The 22,500-nt window shown below is 34.1% G+C and overlaps 2 protein-coding genes across 3 annotated transcripts in view; one reads left to right on the top strand and one right to left on the bottom strand.

Moving 5' to 3' along the window:
* Window positions 1-9,338, bottom strand: part of LOC133181835 (F-box/WD repeat-containing protein 7-like) — a 46,185-nt gene extending 36,847 nt beyond the window's left edge. Inside the window, exons 1-5 of the mRNA XM_061316460.1 lie at window positions 9,179-9,338; window positions 8,491-8,615; window positions 3,918-4,070; window positions 2,205-2,323; window positions 501-652 (exon numbers count right to left, since the gene is read on the bottom strand). Coding sequence (XP_061172444.1) covers window positions 501-652; window positions 2,205-2,323; window positions 3,918-4,070; window positions 8,491-8,615; window positions 9,179-9,336 — 707 coding nt within the window. The 5' untranslated portion in view covers window positions 9,337-9,338. The remainder of the gene's footprint in view (window positions 1-500; window positions 653-2,204; window positions 2,324-3,917; window positions 4,071-8,490; window positions 8,616-9,178) is intronic.
* Window positions 9,339-12,393: 3,055 nt separating this feature from the next.
* The window catches only part of LOC133183341 (tight junction-associated protein 1-like), a 13,883-nt gene continuing 3,776 nt past the window's right edge, over window positions 12,394-22,500 (top strand). The window contains exons 1-5 of one of the 2 annotated variants that reach the window (XM_061318297.1): window positions 12,399-12,487; window positions 12,632-12,721; window positions 15,830-15,870; window positions 16,092-16,256; window positions 16,698-16,764. In XM_061318297.1, coding sequence (XP_061174281.1) covers window positions 12,668-12,721; window positions 15,830-15,870; window positions 16,092-16,256; window positions 16,698-16,764 — 327 coding nt within the window. In that variant the 5' untranslated portion in view covers window positions 12,399-12,487; window positions 12,632-12,667. Of the gene's footprint in view, window positions 12,488-12,631; window positions 12,722-15,829; window positions 15,871-16,091; window positions 16,257-16,697; window positions 16,765-22,500 lie in introns of both variants that reach the window. The other variant, XM_061318299.1, reaches the window with a different exon arrangement.

Here is a 22,500-nt window from a genome sequence, read left to right as displayed (position 1 = left end):
TGTTTTTAAAGACATCATTTGCAATAAATGGTGTCTACAACATCTTGCTGCATCTATGCCACTTTCGATTTAAGAAGTGAAAAAAATTAGTCAATGTGTACAATGTTACATATAAAGTGAATTGCGATGTCATGGCAGTCTGTTTCTTGGCAGTTGGGAATTTTTTGTCTAAAAATTGGGAAAAATCAATGTTTTTGGCATTCATCAGTACCAGTTATATAAGAGGAAAAAAAAACTGCTGAATTATGTTGTATATGAAATGGAACTATTCTTCAAATTCTTGTGAAAAGAGTTATATATACATTACACAAAAATGTTATGATAAATCAATACACCTTTTTGAAAGAAGATTCGCTGTGACCTTGGCCTTACCTATATGTACATGAATCAATTAGGTCATTTTCTCCTGATTTTTACTACAAATACTCAATACTTGTTTGTCTTTAAATGTTTCATTTCACAGTAAGCTGAGTCACATTAAGAATGGACAATGGCTGTACCTGTCTGTGCCTGCACTAACAATGAAGTCCTCTATAATAGCTAGGTGATCGACAGATCCTTGGTGACCTTGTAAGGTAAAAGCAACCTCACCAGTGGTGGAGTCTATCACTCGAACTGAACTGTCTGCACAACCAGTCACCAGCACATTGCCCTAAAAAGGGAGAGAAAAAACAAGTAGTCATCTCCAGCCACTAAAGAACTGTCTGCACAACCAGTCACTAGCATATATTGCCCTAAAAAAGGGAGGAAACTAGATGTGTCTTAATGCCACGAATACCCCCCACAGGCAGCCAATATTTCAAATTGCAAATTGTAAGTTGCACATTTGTAGCCAAGATAGCGATTAAAAATTGTGAATTTTTAAATCCTTTCCAAGTTCAAGGGTGATAACTCTGTCAGAAATCATCAGAACACAACCAAATTCGAACTTGACCTGTATTTTCTGGTAAAATACCTGCATATACAATTTCAACCTTATACATACATCCCTAATTAAGTTAGAGAGTGGAAACTGAAAATTTCTTATTTTTTTCTAAGTTTAAGAGGGATGACTCTGTCAAAAAGCATATGACCACAACCAAATTTGAACTTGACCTCTATTTTCTTGTAAAATACTTCCACATGCAATTTCAACCTTATACATACATCCCTACAAAAGTTAGAGAGCAGAAACTGAAAATTTCTTATTTTTTCTTAGTTCAAGAGGGGTTACTCTGTCAAAAAGCATCTGACCATGACCAAATTCAAACTTGACCTATATTTTCTTATTTTCTGGTAAAATACCTCCACATGCAATTTCAACCTTATATATACATCCCTTATTAAGTTAGAGAGTGTGAATTGAAAATTTCTTTTTTTTTCCTAAGATCAAGAGGCATAACTCTGCCAAAAATCATTGGACATTGACTAAGTTCTAACTTGAGCTGCGTATCTATATGTCAAATTTGAGTTGAATGTGTGCAACTGTTGCCAAGATAATGAACAGAAAGTCAATGATGATGGAATGACAGAAGAGGGTAACACTATATGCCCCGGCCATTTTATGGCGGGGGCATAAAAACAAGCTGTCATCACTAGTCATTAAAGAACTGTCTACCCATCAGTCACTAGCATATTGCCCTAAAAAAGGGAGAAAAAAACAAGCTCATCACCAGTCACTAAAGAACTGTCTGCACAACCAATCACTAGCATATTGCCTTTAAAAATAAAACCAAGCTGTCATCATAAGTTGTTAGAAAACTGAAGTGTGTGCAGAACCTGTCTCCAATATACTGCCATAAAACATAGGGAAAACTAAATTGTTATCAAAAGTCATTAGAGCACTGTCCTGTCAAATTATACTGAACTTAAATGGATAAGTTTTAGCATATTTCTCTGAGGGGATGAACATCAGTACATGTAATCCCAAAGAATACATATCATGGACATCAGACTTGAATTTTGGAAAATTAGATTTATAATGAACCTTATCAAAACTTGCTGTATAAATCTATATCATTCTAATTGAGATTTTTGTATTTCATGCAAGCTGAACATGGAATAATAGCTAAAACAGAACATACTATACCCTTACCCTTGAGAATGTAAAAAAAAAGATTCAATTTCTTTATACAGAATTGAAAATAACCTTCTGGCACTCTAGAATGAAGAATGTTTGAAAATAATTCTTTATAGAAACATCCACAAAAAATAAGAAACCTCACCCTCAATTTTACTGCTGTAACAGCATCCAAATGAACTTTGATTTCTTTCAGTTTTGTGCAGTTCTCCAAACTCCAAACAATAACACTGTGATCCTCTGATCCACTGACAATACAGGTCTCTGTGAAGTAGATATCAGCCAGTTAATACATAGGAACAATACAGGTCTCTGTGAAGTAGATATCAGCTAGTTAATACATAGGAACAATACAGGTCTCTGTGAAGTAGATATCAGCTAGTTAATACATAGAAACAATACTGGTCTCTGTGAAGTAGATATCAGCTAGTTAATACATAAAAACAATACTGGTCTCTGTGAAGTAGATATCAGCTAGTTAATACATAGAAACAATACTGGTCTCTGTGAAGTAGATATCAGCTAGTTAATACATAGAAACAATACTGGTCTCTGTGAAGTAGATATCTGCCAGTTTAATACCCTGGTACATAGAATCAATACAGATCTCTGTGAAGTAGATATCAGCCAGTTTAAAGAAAATATCAGCCAGTTAATACATAGAAACAATACAGGTCCCTGTGAAGTAGATATCAGCCAGTTAATACATAGAATCAATACAGGTCTCTGTGAAGTAGATATCTGCCAGTTAATACAAAGAATCAATACAGGTCTCTGTGAAGTAGATATCTGCCAGTTAATACATAGAATCAATACAGGTCTCTGTGAAGTAGATATCAGCCAGTTAATACATAGAAACAATACAGGTCTCTGTGAAGTAGATATCAGCCAGTTAATACATAGAAACAATACAGGTCTCTGTGAAGTAGATATCTGCCAGTTAATACAAAGAATCAATACAGGTCTCTGTGAAGTAGATATCAGCCAGTTAATACATAGTAACAATGCAGGTGTCTGTGAAGTAGATATCAGCAGTTTATACACAGAAACAATACAGGTCTCTGTTAAGTAGATATCAGCTACTTAATACCAGGTACTTTAGGAATGACTCTAATTCTTGGCCAAATTATTCGAGTATAACCTGGTTTGGGTCAGTTTACGCTTTATAATCCGCGAAACGGATTATAAAACAGCGTAAACTGACCCAAACCTGGTTATACTCGAATAGTTTGGCCAAGAATTAGAGTCATTCCTTACAATTTAATTTTAAAATCATTAAATAACTATGGGTGTTAAATTTCATTGCTTTTTATTAGTTCAAATTTGCCGCTCATTGATACAACCATAGTAACGGAAGTAACGGAAGTGATGGGAAGCGAGGGGAGGTAAAAACCGATACATAGGCCTAGCAGCTTGTTTACATGTGGTAAGATTAAATTATTGTTTGAAGTTAAAGGTACATTTATTAAATCTGGAATTTTCCATGAATCCCGAGGACTGGAAATGAGAGGATTGTATGGATACAGATGATTCAGCTGGTTGTCAGGGGGGTATGTCCCCATACCAAACCAGGTTATACAGAAATAATTTGTGTTCCTTTTTGGATATTAACCAATCAGTGGCTAGAATACAAACAAATTAATTTATACAGAAATAATACAGGTCTCTGTGAAGTATATATGAACCTAATCAGCTAACTAATACATAGAAACAATATACAGGTCTTAGTTAAATAAGTAGGAACTTAAAACAAGTAATGCTATGTTTTAAATGAGCTCTACGTAACTCAATAAAAAACAACTAACTCCCATTACTTATAAACATATCAAAGTTTACTACCTGCCCTTGGCATACTTACTATTACAGTCAATGGCCTTGACCTGGTCTCGATGTCCTTTGAGAGTCACTGGCATTGTATATCGGCCTTTCTCCCAGTTTTTGAACAAGTGTAATACTCTTATAAACACATTCTTCCATCGACAAATTGGAGAAAGTCTGGTTTCCTTTGGAACTGACAAAAAAAAAAATTTGTGTACTCATTGCATGTTTTGGAATTGCTATATTATTAGACTATATATTGCATCATACTGTAAAAGCATAAATATTCCTTGGGGATTAAATTTCGTTTAATTAAATTTTGTGGACTTATTGCATGTTTTGGAATTGCTATATTGTTAGAATGTATACTGCATCATACTGTAAAAGCATAAATATTCCTTGGGGATAAAATTTCGTTTATTTGGTTGTTACCAATTTTCAACGAAATTAAATCCCACACGGAATTATTGTCTGACTATATATTGAATAGAGCTTCTTTTCAAACAACAAAATTTAATGCCAACTAAACCTTTTTAGATGACAAATCAACAAAATTTTATCCCCAAATAAATTTGTGCTTCTACATTATATCTTCTGCATTGCGAGAGACAGACGTTTGCTATTTGGCTGGTGTATTGCTTCTGACAGGGCAAATTTTAATTTACAAGAGGCTCGTGGGTCATAGCACTCACCAGAGTCATATACCGGTACCTATTAATGTAGCCATAAACTTAATTCATGATTTTTGATACACTGTTTCAAAATTTGTTTTTCGAACTGAAAAAGTGCTTTAAAAATAGAGTATTTATATATACACTATAAAGTGTTGTTACAAATACATGCATAGGAATTCTACGTGAACTTCATAGACTAAATACAACAACCTCACTTATCTTAAAATGGTATTAAGCTTAGATTCAATGAAAATATTCAAGATATTTTAATCAAACGTAATATGCTGATACATATTGATGAGAGCTATTCAACTGCATCAAATTTTTTTACCTTGACCTTTTTCTTTGACCTTTGACTTCAAATTTGTGTTTAGCATAGTTTTACAGAAACAAATCAAGATATTTTTATGAAACTTCATATGCTGATCCATATTGACAAAAGTTATTCAACATCATCAACATTTATGACTTCAACCTTTGACCATGACCTCACTTTTCTCAAATTTGCCTCTTTTTTTTTTTTGCTCAAAGAAACTATTTCAGATATTTTCTTTATGTAAAGTTATGCACTGATACATTATTTGGTGGGGATTCTGATACGTTATTTGGTGGGGATTCATCAATTTTGTCCTTTTTTACATTGACCTTCCCAATGACATTTGATTTTATTATTTATTGTGTATTAAACTTAGTTTTAAAGAAACTATTTATGGTCAAACTTCAAACTTCAAACTTCACACACTAATACACATTTTCATGTTGCATTACTTATGAACCCTTGGTGAGGCATTTATGTTCTATGAACATATTTAATTAATACTGTGAAGCTCATACCAATAATAAAGTATGAAATTTGACTAGTAAATTAGTATTAACAAGCAAAATCAAAGAATTGTGGTCCCCCGCTTTTGGTGTCTTAGTCGATGGGATGCTATTATTCATGGCATATTGTTACCGTCTTGTTTGTGTGTCCTGTCTTGTCTGTGCATTATACAAAACATAGGTAATCAGAGATTACAGAGCTCACCTCAACGAATGTTGTCTGTAAGTAAGGCAAAGTCCCACACAAAACTAATAATCTAGTACTGTGCATCCCTAGATACAACATTTATGCAATTTCGGTCTGATAGGGCTTGCAGTTAAAAAAAAAAATTAAGCACTAGCCCACGGGCTAGTGGCAGCAATAAAGTTACTAGCCCCAAGTAAAAAGTTATTAGCCCAAATGTAGGGGCCGGGGGGGGGGGGGGGGGGGGGGTTGGGGGGGGTTGGTTAACAACTATTATTAAAAGAAAATAGTTTATCGTTGAAAAAGTCAGGGTTTTAATGTCATTCTTTTAAAATTAAAGTTTAATTCTCACTAAGTTTAATTCTCACTAGTAAAATTAAATCATGTATAAATAAATAATTATGATAGTAAATAAAAATGAATTCAAATAAATTATCTTATCTAAAATGAAATGAAAATCATTTTTTTTTTCATCTTAAATCATTAAATTTGCTGGAAATATATTTTATGTAAACCACATAACACTTATCTTTCAGTTGATTAAGTGGATGCAAATAATTTAATGAGATATCTGCATGTGTATTTACCATAAACAGAGGAATAGAGGAAATTCGGATTTGATAAAAGCGATCGTTTTTTGAAAGTAAATAAGTCAGGTGGTACTGCAAAATTGATAAGATTATGGAGATTTACAAAAATGGGAGCATGCTGCCGAAAAATTTTTTTTCATTGCTTGAGAATTTAATAGCAAAAAATGAGTGAAAATACCGATATTGATTTTCATGTATTACATTGGTAGTTTTAATTTTTACTAGCCCAAGGGGCTACCTCCGTGCAGAAAACTACTAGCCCGACCCAAAAAAATGGTAGCCCCGGGCGTCGGGCGATGCTAATTGCACACCCCTGAAAGTCCCACACTAAACTAATAATCTAGTACTGTGCATCCCTAGATACAACATTTATGCAATTTCGGTCTGATAGGGCTTGCAGTAACTTGAGAATGGACTTATCTAAAAACTAAACTAGTCACTCATCCAGAAAATGTAAGTCAAATCCAGCATCTGAAGCAAGTTTAATAGTGTTCATCCTGATGCATCATCCATGCAAGTTTGGTTCAGATAGGCCTTATGATTTCTTGGTAATGGACCTGCACCAAAAACTTTAACCTGGTCATTCACCTGGAAACTAAGTCAAATCCAGCATCCGAAGCAAGTCAAGTAGTGTGCATCCTTAGATGTATCATCCAAGCTAGTTTGGTCAAGGTACAGCAAATAGTAACTTTAGAATGAACCTGCTCCAAAAACTTAAACCTGGTCCCTCATCTGGAAAATGTAGGGCAGATCCCCAACTGAAGCAGGTCCAGTAGTGTGCATCCTTAGATGTATAATCTATGCAAGTTTGGTCAAAATAGAGAAAATTTAGAATGAGGCTGCTCCAAAAACTTTAAGCTTGTCACTCATCTGGAAAATGTAGGTTAGATCCAGCATCCGAAATGAGCCTGGGTGTGCATCTTTAGATGTATCATCCTTGCACGCTTGGTCAACATAGGGCTTATAGTTACTTTAGAAATGTACCTGCTCTAAAAAACTTTAACCTGGTCACTCATCCAGAAAATGAAGGTCAGATCCAGCATCCGAAGCAAGCCTGGTAATGTACATCCTTAGATGTATCATCCATACAAGTTTGGTCAACATAGGGCTTATAGTTAATTGGAAATGAGACCTGTTCCAAAAACTTTAACCTGCTCCAAACACCTTAACCTGCTCTAAAAACATTAACCTGGTCATTCCTTAGCTGAAATTGCAGCATCTGAAACCTTGACTGGTACAATGAAACACACTAGAAGCATCTTCCATGCATCTCTGATTAATATAGGGCATAAAAGTACTTAAAAAGAAAACTGCACCAAAAAACTTTAACCTGGACGCCAACAATGACAGTATCAGATAAGCTCCCCCCAACTTTGTTGAGGTTAGCTAAAAAGACATAAATTATTGAATTAATAACAGTTACTGCAAAGATTATAGCTTCTCAAAACTATATCAAACTTCAAGATGAAGGTCATGAGGTCAAATATCATAATACAATTCAAAAGTAATGCACATGTGAAAAAATATCAAAAATCAGAGTATACAGTTGGAAAGGTCTTGAAACAGGTAATGCAAATGTCAAATGTTAATGCCATATCTTCTCTCAATCAAAAATTATCAGCAATACTAAAAATTTTGAAAATTAGGTCAGTTTCAAGGTCATAGGGTTAAAAATCATAGTACATTTGGAAATGCTTGTCACAGGTAATGCACATATCAAACATGAGTGCCCTATCCTCACTCCTTCAAAAGTTAGTACATTTAACACTGATGAAATTTTTGAAAGGTAGGTCAAACTTCAAGGTCAAGATCACAGGGTCAAAAATCAGAGTATATTTGGAAAGGTCTTGCCACAGGTAATGCACATGTTAAATATGAAAGCCCTGTCTCCTATTAATCAAAAGTTATAAGCAAAGATAAAATTTTTGAAAAGTAGGTCAAACTTCAAGGTCACGGGATCAAAAGTCATAGTATATTTGGAAAAGTTACAGGTAATGTACATATATGTGATATGAAAACCCTATCTTCTGTCATTCAAAAGTTACGATCGATTTAAAGAAATGTTAAAATTTTTCAAAAGTAGGTCAAACTTCAAGGTCAAGGTCATGGGGTCAAAAATCATAGTATATTTGAAAAAAAAAGTTTTGTTACAGGTAATGTACTTGTGAAATATGAAAGCCCTATCTCTTCCCATTCAAAAGTTATGACCAAGGTTAATGTTTTTGTGACAGACATAGTGACAGACGAATGAGATTTAATATCCCCTTGCTTTCATAAAACCAGGGGGCAAAAATACATAAAATTAATACAGATTCCATTAAGTAGGCGTCAACTGTCCAATACCATATAGCTGGAAGTAAGGAGAAGTTCTGGATACATTAGACTGGGGTTTACACATTGGAGATTCTTGGAGAATATTGTCATGGAGACCAAATCTCATCCACTTCCTCTTCATACAGTGGTGAAGCCTAAATAAGATCAAACAGAATAGGCTTCAATTAACTCTGCTACAAACAGTGATAATAAAATTCTTCTTAAGAATTAATTTTTAAAAAGATGAATAGAGTTAAACAACAGACTATAAGAACAGACTGCACAGAATCAGTATATGATTTATATATAACTTTCATTTTTCAAGACTGTGTGAATTTAGTATTTTAATTCAATCCCAATTATTGAAACTCTGCTTTTTTAAGATGTACAATTTTGTGATTTGTTGAGGCTATATTTCATGATATACATATTTAAAATCCTAGCATTCTTTTGTAATTTACACATCTACCATATGCATGTATGCAACATTTCTCTCCATGTACTTAACATATTTGATCAACATTGGCTGATTCCTCCATACATTTACCATATATGGTCATCAAAATTGGCTGTTTCTCTAAATGTACAGTACATACCATATATGGTCAACATTGGCTATTTCCCTCAATGTACCTACCATATATGGTCAACATTGGCTATTTCCCTCCATCACTTACCATATATGGTCAACACTGGCTATTTCCCTCAATGTACCTACCATATATGGTCAACATTGGCTATTTCCCTCCATGCCACACAAACACAGGAGAGTCTTGCTAGGTCCACCACATCCAGATGCAGAAAGATTTTCTCCATCAGCTCTGGAGGAAGTGAGGACAAGCTGTTCTTAACATCACTGTCTGCCTTCAAAGACATGGCACTGGCATAGCCTTTCAAATATAGGTGAAAGTCTAGACTAATTTCTTGCCATATATGACTTGAATTATGATAATTTTTATTTTCTGTACTTTGTAGGATTTATAAGACAGGCCCCTTATGATCAATTCTGTATGGATAATTGCCAGTTTATTCTCATTTTAATATTATTTCACAATAGTCATTCATTATGTTCCCCAAATGAAGTTTGGGAACATATTGTTTTTTATCTTGTCTCTTATTTCATCTGTGGTACTTTTTTGTCTTCAAGAGCTTTTGAAAACTACTCATCAAGAAAACACATGCATACATGCAAGCTGAAATCTTACTGGCTAATGTTGTAAATGGCTATAACTTTCATGTAGTTTTCCATAATACTCAAATGGCTACATCTCTGAAAGATGTACTTTGATACAGTAAGTGAGAAGTTTTATCATACAAAAGTATTGCCAGACTCATCAAATCTCTTAGGGAATGGGGCAACAAAGAAGGAGGTGGCCATTTGGGGAACATCTGTAATGGTTCCTAGCTGTTACAAGTAGTACTAGTTATACCTTTCGTGAGAACTGTAGTACTGGGCCCTGTTTTACAATTGAACAAACTTAAAACAAAGACTAAAATTATAACATAGTTCTAAAATCTCATTATTAATTAAACAGAATTATAAAACTGAATTCTTTTTTCACATGTCACATTTCACAAAATCAGAATTAAATCAACATAAGAAATAAAATAAATTGCAAAAGTAGATGTTTGTCTTTATGTCACATTTTCTGTTGTAAAATGGAGCTCTGCTCTTTTGAAGGGCAAATTAATTTACAATCCTCATTATCTGGAACTTGATGGGACTGAGAAGACACTTTGAGATATCTGAGGGTTTGGAGATATTTATAATGCTAAAATACACTAAGTTGGGACTTTCAATTAGCTTCAACATGTCTTCATTATATTGATGTTCAAGACTGTAGTTTGGCAAACTTTTAGTTGGCAGTTATCAGTCTAGACGAACTCCAAAAACGGCGTGAACTCCAAAAATGAAGTCTTTCTTATTTTATTTATTGTCTCATCCTTGATTTAAATTTAAAGTCGTTCCTAAAATAAATGTGCTTTTATTTGCTTTTGAAGACGCCCAGCTTGAATTTATTGTAATCAGAAAATGCATATTTTTCACCACGGAGCAGAGATATTCACAGGTTCAATTTTAGAAGATATTTTGTGACCTTAATTTCTAGAAGAGTGGTTTTTAAAGTTTTCATATTGATAGATAGTTTTAACAATGTTTTCATAATAATATCTGTTTGAATGTGATAAAAAAAAATCGGTAAATAATGATTGTAAGAACTTATGCATCCAATTCAGATGTCATACACAAATAAAAAAAAATGCTAATTTATGTGTAAAATTCAGTCAAGTTTTCAACAGTTACAATATATATTAATGTCCCATTTTGCAAATATATCCCTTTTATTATGCATATTTACTTCTCAAACGTATCATTTTCTCTGTAATTGATCTGACTTCAAACGTCAACTTTGAAAGTAAATATCTCCTTTTTGCAAATAAAATAAAAAATCTGACAAATACGAAGTCTTTTATTTAGCATTTCTGAGTATTGGCATAATTGCCATACTTTCCAAAACTTTGCAGGGACAGTTTTTGTACACCCATTATTTTTGCTGAAAAATCGCCATTTTTTGTGTGTGTGCGCATGCGCGGACTGTATTTTCAGAGTCTTTTTCGGTCTCAATTTCTTACTTCCGGAAATGCTGTTTTTGGAGTTTGTCTAGACTGGTTATATGACTTTACACAACTTTTATCATACTTAACCAAACTACATCAATTTGTCCTGCAAAAGTTATTGTGACTATTGATGAAGGTTAATTTGCAATGGCCAGAAGCCTAATTATTCTAATAACTTCTGTACTTCGCTTATGCTACAAACAGCATAGTCAGCAGGTCCAGCACAATCTCTTGATTTAGCTATATAGCTTGAAATAGCTTTATAGCTTTATTAAGCTATTCAAAATAGCTTGATAAAGCTATTCCTATGCATTTTTTCACAAAAACTTTTTTTGTAAGAAATAAACAAAAAGTCACAAATATTTGACTATATGCATATATTACTATGGGCTATGAAAACAACAACCGAAATGAAAGATAGTTCTAACATTGCAGCTTTTGAATACTTTTAAGCTAAAGATGAATTTCCATTGTTTGAGTAACTGTAGACTACCTTGTGTGCGTTGAGGCATGGATAAGTATGATTGCTTCTCATTGTATTGAATTATTACCAGTCAATTATCTTGTTGAATAATAACTGGCCTCCTTTATAATTTCATTGAAGAAGTAACTGTTTCAATTGCTTTATATAGCCCAGAACTTTGAGTACAAAGTCTCTATAGGAGACGCAGTTTGATGAGTGATTTTTACGTTTTATTTTCAGAATAGTTCAAAGTTGAATATTATCACTGCAACAAGGTGCGACTTTTTGTACCTGCTGAGAAAATAACACATTTGAGAAAAAAGTACGGTAAAATAGCTAAATCAAGCTATTTTGAATAGCTTAATACAGCTATATAGCTAAATCAAGCTATATAGCTAAATCAAGAGATTGTGCTGGACCTGCATGGTCAGATCATTGCCACGTTATATTTACTTTATATAACATGCATAGCTTTTAACTGTATCTAAATATTTAATAAAGCTTATTTTAAAATAGCTTTTTAAAGCTATATAGCTTCATCCAGAGATTGTACCGAACCTGCTTACAGAAGCCTAGTTGATTGAAATATTCTTGAGCTTTGGCCCAAAGTTTGGAATAAATCACTGCTGATCTCTCACAAGAAAAGATGCGTATTATTACAACTGTTTCCTATTTGTTTACAACTTGCAATTAATTTAACAATTATCGGCTTTTCACAACTTGTCACAGTCATATTCTCTGAAAAAGTTTTGTAACTTTCTTCCAAATCTAAATTTTCCCTCCACTGCCTAGAGAGTTCCAAACCGGATGTTGTGTTGTGGCAGCTGTCATGTTTTGACGTAAGCCTACCGTAAGGATAATATTGGCCTGTAAACCGTAAAAGAAAAGTTTGTCACATGTGTTAGCTGTTTCCGTGTAATTATGAATAAACAACATCGTCATGTAGAGGTATGTTGAATATCGTACACTGCTTTTAAGTTCAACAGCCACGTTATAAAGCTGCTTATGCTGTCTCGAATTTCCTCTCTTCATAAAGTAAATCCTGTTACGTGGTTACTGTTCATATTCAATACTCTGCTTTAATTATTCTAGGTCTATATATAGAGGATAATTGCGACATTGTATACAATGTTCAAACGACAACCACCGGGCATGTTTCAACAGAATGCAAAAGTTTGTCAGGTACAACAGAGACAAAAATTATTTTTTTATGTTTATTTTAATGTCTTTACTCTGTTTCATCTTCTTCTTCTTATTTTTTATTTCTCTGGTACTTGTCTGAATTTTGTTCTGATTTGGAACAAAATTCCAATCAGTTTCAAACTATCATGTGGTCAAAACATGTGTGGAGTTTTCGCAAAAACGTGAGGGTGAAAAAGCACAGAAAACAACAGAATGATGTTACATTTATATACTGATAAGGAAAACAACTGTTGAAAGTGGCCTCTATGCTCATATAAGAAAAAAAATTGGCAGCATCACCACACATAATTTGTTCATGTGATAGTTTGTTTGTGTATTTGTGTGCTGACGTCCATCCTCGCAAGCCAGGGGTCCTGAGTCAACACGTTGCTGTTGGACCCCTGGCATATTTCATTCAATATTTCTGGGCTGACTGTAGCGATGTCTTTCGGAAAATTTACAAATCTTGATTGTTTTCGTATTTCTCAACCATTCACATTAAGCCATTCTTTGATAAACAACTTGTAACACGTGCATTTGAGGTGTCAACTGAATCCTTATCAAACTATTTATGAAAGCTTTAATTTGATTGGTGCTTCTGAATGAGAGAAGCAAGCCCACGAATATTGAATGAAATATGCCAGGGGTCAAATGGCAACGTGTTGACTCAGGACCCCTGGTTTGCGAGGATGGCTGACGTCATGCGCAAAAAATTGAATGGTGAGGAGGCGACCTAATTCAAGTAATGCTTCTTTTGTCGGTGATAGGGCCATTTAAATGGTGATAGCATCGTATTAGTGATGATTAAGTTGTAGAAGAATCATCCCTTTACTGAGTCCTCGCATCTTGGAAGTTAGATCTGCGAAATAAAGTTGTAAAAGGTAGACAGGTCGGGACACCAGCTGGTGTCGCTGAATTCCCATTTTTCAATATGGCCTCCACTCTGACTCTCCCCTGCACATGTCAAAATATAAAAGCAGGGGTTAGAGTCAGAGGAATCTCGGATTAGCACATGCAGTGAAATTTGATTGGCTGAAACTTTAAATGGCTATAAGTTTCTTAGTTTTCAACAAAATGGAATGAAATTTAGAATATAGTTAAGTAAAAAGAGATCCTACATAATGATACTGTAAGGATTGAGTGGAAGGAGGTGCATGCACACTGCTTAATTCTGATTCAGAGTTTGACACTTGTCATAAGCTGGTCTTGTCATTTGGGCAATCTAGGTCACTGATCTCAGGTTGCCCAGGGATGCTGGATTTTATCGGTATACTATGTAGTATATTGTGATTTTTATTTCAAAATATGTATTGTGATAGGGAGACTAGATTACCAGTATATAGTATGTAATTAATTTTTTGGTTAAACTTTTGAATTACAATTACCCAAACTTTAAAAAAATTGTTGTAAAACGGTAAAATATAATAACAGCATGCTAGCATCCAAGCCTGCTTTAATTATTAATATATAAATAAAAATGAAAAAGTAAAGTTTTGTTAGAAAAATTTTGGAAATTTATTTGGAATCACAGTAAAATTGTGTTTAAAAATGATATTTTTTTGAAAAAAAATGTGATATATTGCAATACAAAATTTCTAGCAATACCCATCCCTATAGTTTCAGGTTGCCCAAACAAAAAGAAATTTCAAATGTACAATTTCAATTTCATACAGTTTTGAAATTTACTCTCTATTTTCTTGCATCATTTCCAGAAAGGTCAGGGTAATAAAAAAAATTTGGAAATTAGCAAGTAAACTTGTGTTGCTTGAATGTTTGACTTTTTAATTTCCTATTTTGTTTGATTTATTGGATTTAATAACATTTGAGTGTTGGTGGCATTCTTAATTTTTGTATTTCGTGATGGAGTCAATTCAAATGACATTAACCATGGTGACCCTCTTCAATAGCAAGAAAACATATTTCCATCCTCATATAGAAAGTCCCGGTTTCTTCAACTGCTGGCAGAAAGGCTCATATGATGTTTTAACCGGATGTGATGGTCTTGTATATTAAAATGTAAACCGGACAACTAATATTTTCACTTGATCTCAGATTAAATGTATACAAATAATATTGAGAACCCGAACTCATGACCAGGTCACCATATGGGTGAACTAGGTTAATAGTAAATTTACCCAAAATCACTTCAGGGTAGGAAATGAAGAGGTGACGTGTGTGAATGTCGAACTCTGCTGATTTGTTAATATTAAATGTCTTTAGATCAATATCTTAAAATCTTTGAAATTTAATACATAGGTACATATGCATGCACATGTTCTGAAATCTGTGATTGGCTAATTCTCATAAGCCTTTATTAACTTGGCATTGTTTTCTGAGAAAATACCTCACAAAATAAAGTGTAGATTTAAACTATTTTTGAACTGGCTTATTAAACGAAGCTTATAGGGATGAGCACCTTAAGAGAGTGGGAGAGCTGTATGGAAGACATCAGAAACAATTCCCATTACAATTATAGCACTAGTTTAAATTTTTTTTATTTATTTAATTTTTTCATGCTAAATGTCATGTTTACAGTTACTTTATACAGTAGCTATAAAATTCAGATCATGTACATTGTACAAAAACTTTGATGAAATAATACAAAATTGAAATTATAAACACAAACTACGAGTATTTTTATCAATCCAACATGAAAATGTGGGGTTTATGATATTCAGTAATACATTCAACATCTTCAGATCTGTTTATGTACTGCCATAGAATAAGTGGACTTCATGAAGCAGATCACACATAGTAATCAGAGATAAGTTTGTCACTGCTGGTCAGGAGGCTGTTACAATTTATATGTTACTGAAAGCTCTAATAGTAATGTGCATATTGATATTTGTAGAGTTGACCTTCTAATTCACAGGCACCTGACGTTTCTTCTTTTAAAAAAAAAATATATACCCCCTACCTATTACTAGGTAGGGGGTATATTTTTTTTATCAAAAGAAAAATAAGTAACTTCAGGTGCCTGTGTTCTAATTATTTCATTTTATGTATGTAGTTTAGAACATACAAACATATAGTAATAATAGTTACATTATTTAACACTGAGAGACACCTCTTGTCTTAGTACATGTATACTTCTTTCCTTTCATCTAGGAGTGTGGATGTCCTTGTACCGGATGCATGGATCAGTCCAGGTAATCCTGCATGTTAAAATAATTATAGTCAAATATTGCCACATACACTCAGGGAAATGTTTATACCTTGCTTATATTTTTGCCCTGTGTATTTCTACAGTGAATTCCATTGTTTTTTCTGTCTTTGTCATGTATTATTATCCCTGAAAATTAGATGGGTAAAAATGATAGTTCTGGAGAAACTGTTTTTTGAAATTGTTTATAATTTCTGCATTTGATAGTTTGGACCTGCATCAGAAGATTGTGGAACTTGAAAGTGAGTTACGTAAAAGTAATGAGCATGTTTCAAAGATCGGCCGAGAGTTAATGGACAACAAACAGCTTGCTGACTATGAGGTGCACAAACTCCGAGAGGAACTTAATAAATTACGTGACAGATATGACAGGTCAGTCCGAACTTTGAATAATGTGAGAGTAAAGCTTTAACTTTGTGTAACAGGTCAGTCATGACTTTGGCTAATATCATAAACATTGTACATAGAATTTTATTTTTTATATCATTGAGTTTTATCTGTATAACAGAGTAATACTGTATAAAGGGCTATTTTCACCCTATCCCACTTGCAAATGATTGAACCCCATTTTAAACTTATCCAAACACACTTATTAAAGAAATAAATCAGTGTTCTTTGAATTCACCCACTTGTGATGATGGTGAAAATAAAATGGAGGTGAAAGATTAAAGATGACAAAAGGTCATATATATGTTAATCAGAACTAGCTCAGTGCATCACTTATGCAAAGGAAGATTTTTTTTATTGATCCAAATTATTATTGAATTGATAAATCTGGTATCATAGGTCTTCATTTTGACTTTTTATTTTCAGACTTTTTGAAAGCCACAAAAGAATTCAGAAAGTTAACCATGGTCTTGAGGACAAGATTTTAAAGATAGTAAGTTATAATGTACTGACTTCATTGGCTTACTTTCCATGAAGACATGATTCACTCATGTATCATACATGATCCCAAATTGTCAGACTTCTATTCAGAGGAGGATAACGCATAAAGATTGTTAGACTTCTTTAGAAGTTTGGGCAATATGGACATTATCTGGATATCAGTCTTCTGTAATAGTTTGGGCAATATGGACAAAATCTGGATATCAGACTTCTGTAATAGTTTGGGTGATGTGGACAATATCTGGATATCAGACTTCTGTAATAGTTTGGGCAATATGGACAAAATCTGGGTCTCAGACTGCTGTAATAGTTTGGACAATATGGACATTATCTGGATATCAGACTGCTGTAATAGTTTGGGCAATGTGGACAATATCTGGGTATCAGACTGCTGTAATAGTTTGGACAATATGGACAAAATCTGGGTATCAGACTGCTGTAATAGCTTGGGCAATGTGGACAATATCTGGATATCAGTCTTCTGTAATAGTTTGGGCAATGTGACAATATCTGGATATCAGTCTTCTGTAATAGTTTGGGCGATGTGGACAATATCTGGATATCAGACTTCTGTAATAGTTTGGGCAATATGGACATTATCTGGATATCAGACTTCTGTAATAGTTTGGGTGATGTGGACAATATCTGGATATCAGTCTTCTGTAATAGTTTGGGCAATATGGACAAAATCTGGATATCAGACTTCTGTAATAGTTTGGGCAATATGGACAAAATCTGGATATCAGACTTCTGTAATAGTTTGGGCAATATGGACAAAATCTGGGTATCAGACTGCTGTAATAGTTTGGACAATATGGACATTATCTGGATATCAGACTGCTGTAATAGTTTGGGCAATGTGGACAATATCTGGGTATCAGACTGCTGTAATAGTTTGGACAATATGGACAAAAATTGGGTATCAGACTTCTGTAATAGTTTGGGCAATGTGGACAATATCTGGATATCAGTCTTCTGTAATAGTTTGGGCAATGTGACAATATCTGGATATCAGTCTTCTGTAATAGTTTGGGCGATGTGGACAATATCTGGATATCAGACTGCTGTAATAGTTTGGGCAATATGGACAAAATCTGGGTATCAGACTGCTGTAATAGTTTGGGCAATGTGGACAATATCTGGATATCAGTCTTCTGTAATAGTTTGGGCAATGTGACAATATCTGGATATCAGACTTCTGTAATAGTTTGGGCAATGTGACGATATCTGGATATCAGACTTCTGTAATAGTTTGGGCGATGTGGGCAATATCTGGATATCAGTCTTCTGTAATAGTTTGGGCAATGTGACAATATCTGGATATCAGACTTCTGTAATAGTTTGGGCGATGTGGGCAATATCTGGATATCAGTCTTCTGTAATAGTTTGGGTGATGTGGACAATATCAGTTTTCTGTAATAGTTTGAGTGATGAGGACAATATCTGGATATCAGTCTTCTGTAATAGTTTGGGCGATGTGGACAATATCTGGATATCAGTCTTCTGTAATAGTTTGGGTGATGTGGACAATATCTGGATATTAGTCTTCTGTAATAGTTTGGGCGATGTGGACAAGTAGCTCAGTGGTTAGAGCATCTGACTAGTGATACAGGGGCCCAGTCATATATTTTCTTTATTCATTCCTCCTGTTTCCTACTACATTTGGTGGCCAGTTTGGGGGGCCTTGTTCAGGTTATATGTAAATTGGTACACATGTTCCTGACAAGGTGAATTTTTGTTAATGTGTGTCTTCAAGGTCAAAAAATGTTTAAGGAGGGAGAAATGTAGTGGTTTGGGCTACATGGACGGTGGATATCAGCCTGGGTACTCAGTGGTTAGGGCACCTGACTACGGATACAGGGGTCCCAGGCTCAATGCCCAGGCCAACCATACATTTTCTTTATTTATTCCTCCTTTCCAACGAAACTTCTTTTAACAGAAAGAATCAGATATGCATCTGATAGATTATTATAGTCTTTCAATTTTAAAAAAATTGAATCTGAAAGAAAATAAGTATCAACTAGATGCTGTCATGAGACAGTAATACCCGCACTAAGGTGTTTGCCTCTAAATGCACACTCCTTCATATTGGGCTTACCAAGGAAAAAGTCCAAATAATTCTATAATTTACACAGTACATGTATTCGTCAAATCGAGCATAAAATGCTCAGGTGACCATGTGACCCATGAACCTCTTATACGCATTTCATATACTTAATTCATTACCAGTCTGAAATATCAGAATTTAATTAATGTTGTAAATTAGGTTTTAATAAAAAGGGGGGGGGATATAAATTTTTGGCCTATAATTGGAACTTTTTAAATTGAATTTATCTTCTCAACAACAAATAATATTATTTTAGTACAAAGCGTTTTTGATGAATTTATCAAAATGTGCAAACTTTTTTTAGTATTTGATTAGGCAAAAACCTCCTTGAAAAGCCATACCCAATCAATTTATATGTGTCCCCCCCCCCCCCCCCCCAATACACACACACACAATTTGCCTGTTTTTGGAAATAGGCCTAGATGGCAAAGTTATGTTAAAACATCGTTTGTTATGATAATTTAAAATTTGTTCTTGTACTGTACATGTATGTGAACACCTTTTTGAAAATTTCTACATCACATTGGGCTTGCGTCACCCTACCAGTACTAGTACTAGTTTTACCATTATCATTTTTAGATTGCACATGCCATGTGACATGGTGCAGTGTTACATGTATATCAGTGGAAATTAATTCATTTTGTGTTTTAATTGGATTATATTTCATGAAGTTGACAGGACCTATGACAGTCGGTAAGTACAAGTTTAAGTATAGATTGGGGTAAAATAAACCAAAATGCAAATGGTTAGGTTAAAGTTTAAAAAGGATCAAAGATCATCGGCAATCTCCTATGCAGAGTTGTCGTTCGTTTCTCTCTCAGACACTGAATGTATGAGCCGATCGTAGAGAGTGGATCATCGATGCCACAATAGACGAATTTCACATTCTGAAGAGTTATCTCCCGTTGTCGACATTACATTCAGTTACAGGCATAGATCCGGGAATTTTTTTCCGGGGGGGGGGGGAGGGGGGTCCACACCTCGGTCCAAAAAAATTCCAGCCCAGAATTTCCTGAGGAGCAAAATAAAAAACAAACAAACAAACAAACAAAATAAAAACAATGATGGTGGGGTCCATGTTTTTAAAGGGGGAGGGCATCCAAAGTCATTTTTTATTTGCTTCTGTAAATCAGTATATAGTCCTATTTAAATAACTCTGCAAATTCCAGGGGGGGGGGGGGGGGGGGGTTTCCAATCTCCCTAGCCGCTCCCTGTCCCTGAAATGACAAATGATCATGCGACTCCTAAATAGTAGAAAATTTTTCCATTTGACTAGACATAATTTTGTTTCTTGTGTTATTATGTTATGTACATCTAATGGTTTAAGGTTATGAACCCTTGAGGTCATCCCCACTCTCTTGTTCATAATATGACTACATCAAATTAAATAAAAGTGCATCAATGATAAGATTACTTGACATTTCATTCATGAATTTGGGTCAACCTAGAATTAGGAATGAAAATCATTCAAAGAGATGGACCATTAAACTATTTGTATGTATTCACATTTTTTTTTATGTCAAACCAAAGTATTAGACTAGTTTGCATACATGAACAAACTGGGGTCTGGGAAGGGGAAGGGGCAAGGGGAAGGAGTTATCTCTTTACGTCTTAATTAATTGTTGAAAATTTCTAAAATGAATGTTAACCTTAAATCCGACTTGTACGTCTTCATTATTTTTAAGTGGTGGTGTCTCCGTATGAGTGAAAAATTCCCAAGAGGGACATTTAACAACAAACAAACATTAATGACTTAAAAAACACAATATACATGTACATGTTTATTAGTTAACGGATATACTTCTGATCATATCTCTAGTTCTCCCTTGAATCAGAAATGATGATATAAATATTTTAAGAATGATTAAGAGTTGAAAAGGTTGTGCATTTTAAAATTCACTAAGCTCTGTGGTTGAATTAGCAATACCAGTTTAGCTTATTTTGCTACTCAAAGCACCTTGATTAACTATTTTTAATCATACTGTTTTCTGAAATGTGAAGTTTTTTCAACATGGATACAAGTCATACCTTTTCAGCTTCTGAAAACAATTAATGCATGAAAAAAAAACTGCTTTTCAAATACTGTAACTCTTTCCAAGTACTTGTGATCATCAGTTTTTAGCTCACTTGAGTTTTTCTGGTTTTCTGATCACATTTTGTTTGTCATTCATCTGTCCGCCTGTAAACTTTTCACATTTTTGTCTTCTTCACTAGAACCGCCGGGCCAATTTCAACCAACCCAGCCACAAAGCATCTTTGGGTAAAGGGGATTCAAGTTTGTTCAAGTGAAGGGTCACACCCTCTTTCAAGGGGGGATAATCAAGAATTAGTGAAAATTTGGTGGTATCATTTTAAAAAAGTCTTATCAAGAACCACTGACTGGGCCCAAAAAGTTGAAATTTTCTTTACATAGACAGTGTAGCTTCAAATTTGTTAAAATTATGACCCACTGGGGTAGGATGGGGCCACATATGGGGATCCAATGATTTACATAGAAAAATGCAGGGGATTTTTTCCATCATAAATCTTCTTCTCATGAATAGCAAGGGCATTATTGTCGTCCGTTTTCACAAAAGGGACCTAGGGGACATTAAATCTCATTTGTCTGTCAGTCTGTCAGTCTGTCCGTCTGTCACAATAAATTTAACCTTGGTCATAACTTCTGAATAATAAGAGATAGGGATTTCATATTTCACATGTACATTACCTACAAGAACTTTCTAAACATACCATGATTTTTGAACCCATGACCTTGACCTTGAAGTTTGACCTACTTTTCAAAAAATTTAACATTATTTCAAATGATCATTTTGAAAGAGAAAAGATAGGGCGTTCATATTATACATGTATATTACCTGTGACAAGACCTTTCTAAATATATCATGACTTTTGACTCTGTGACATTGACCTTGAAGTTTAACCTACTTTTCAAATATGTTATATTTCCTTATAACTTTTGATTGAGAAGAGATAGGACTTTTATATTTGACATGTACATTACCTGTAACAATATGTTTCCAAGCATGCTATGATTTTTTACCCCTTGACCTTGATGTTTTACCTAATTTTCAAAAATTTTAACTTTGGTGATTACTTTTGAATGACATATGATAGGGCGTGCATATTTGAAACAATATGTCATAAATAATGGCATCCCATCCACTAGGACACGGAAAGCAGGGGACCACAATTCTTTGAATTTGCTTGTTAGTCATTTTGATATGGAAACATCCTCATATAGTGTAGATTCAAGTTTTTTATGCCCTGCCATGAATATGGCCGAGGCATATAGTGTTTGTCATGTCCGACTTCAATAAAACGTCATATGCTGATACATACTGATGTAAGTTTTTCAACTGCATCAAAATTTTTGACCTTGAATTTTCCTTTGACCTTGACCTTACTTTTCTTAAATTAGTGTCTAGATCAGTTTTGAATAAACAATTCAAGATATATTTATCAAACTTCATATGCTGATATAATTATACTGCTGAGAGATATCAATTGCATCAACTTTTTTGACCTTGACTTTTCCTTTGACCTTGACCTCACTTTTTTAAATTAGTGTTTAGGCCAAACAAAAAAATATGTGTGGTTCCGGTTACACTTCCAAAAAAATTA

Source organism: Saccostrea echinata, unplaced genomic scaffold, assembly GCF_033153115.1.
Source record: "Saccostrea echinata isolate AGI-Se365-2 ecotype Australia unplaced genomic scaffold, CSIRO_AGI_Sech_v1 ptg000009l, whole genome shotgun sequence".
Taxonomy (NCBI): Eukaryota; Metazoa; Mollusca; class Bivalvia; order Ostreida; family Ostreidae; genus Saccostrea; species Saccostrea echinata.
Note: the sequence above shows the minus strand (reverse complement) of the source record. Positions and strands in the feature narration are given on the sequence as shown.